The 797-nt window shown below is 38.0% G+C and overlaps 1 protein-coding gene across 1 annotated transcript in view; it reads left to right on the top strand.

Moving 5' to 3' along the window:
- Positions 1 to 125: 125 nt before the first annotated feature.
- Positions 126 to 797, top strand: part of EMH_0075050 (uncharacterized protein) — a gene marked incomplete at both ends in the record, with an annotated part of 3,459 nt that continues 2,787 nt past the window's right edge. The window contains 2 exons of the mRNA XM_013499546.1: positions 126 to 147; positions 265 to 354. Of these exons, the coding sequence (XP_013355000.1) occupies positions 126 to 147; positions 265 to 354 (112 nt within the window). The remainder of the gene's footprint in view (positions 148 to 264; positions 355 to 797) is intronic.

Here is a 797-nt window from a genome sequence, read left to right on the forward strand (position 1 = left end):
TATATATACATATATATATATATATATATATATATACATATATATATATTATATGTATAGGTATAAAGAACCCATACTGGAGAAGAAAGGGTTTCTGGGAGTGGCGGCGTCGGCTTATAACAAAGATGAACAGACGCATGCATCGACGTAAACATATATTTCCTCGGCGAGGGTTTCAGTATTTACCTATAGATCACCCTATGCTGCATGCATGCACAAACACACCAAGCCCCAACACACAAACTCTATTCTCTCCATCCTCAGCATCCGAACCACCACCACCACCACCCCCAGCAGCAGCAGCAGCAGCAGCAGCAGCAGCAGCAGCAGATGAGGGGGATAGCGTGTGGCGGCGTAAGCGGCAGCAGAAATACCGAAGGAAGCCTGGGGGTTTTCTATATGATGGAGATAACAATGCAGTGTATAGGGAGGATATGAGTTATCTATCAGAGCCAGAGAAAGGAAGAGGGCGTGTATGGGTAGCGAGGAGGCGAGATATACCAATAGGGAGAAAACGTTTGCTTGTGTTGCTGCGGCTTATAAAGGGTTTAAATATAATAGATGCATTTGATTGGCTTCAGGCTCTGGGTATACATAGAGCTAATTCTTTACTAAATATACTTATAAAACAACAAATAAAAATAAAAAATGAAGGAGCTGATCTATCCAGAGTTTATATTGATTGTTATATTATAGGACCAGCTGGACACGTAAAAACTATGCGGGTAAATATTTATTTTTTTTTTTTTTTTTTTTTTTTTTTTTTTTTTTTTTTTTTTTTTTTTTTTTTTTTTTTT

The sequence above is a fragment of the Eimeria mitis genome, genomic scaffold, assembly GCF_000499745.2.
Source record: "Eimeria mitis Houghton genomic scaffold, Emh_scaff4429, whole genome shotgun sequence".
NCBI classification, from domain to species: domain Eukaryota; phylum Apicomplexa; class Conoidasida; order Eucoccidiorida; family Eimeriidae; genus Eimeria; species Eimeria mitis.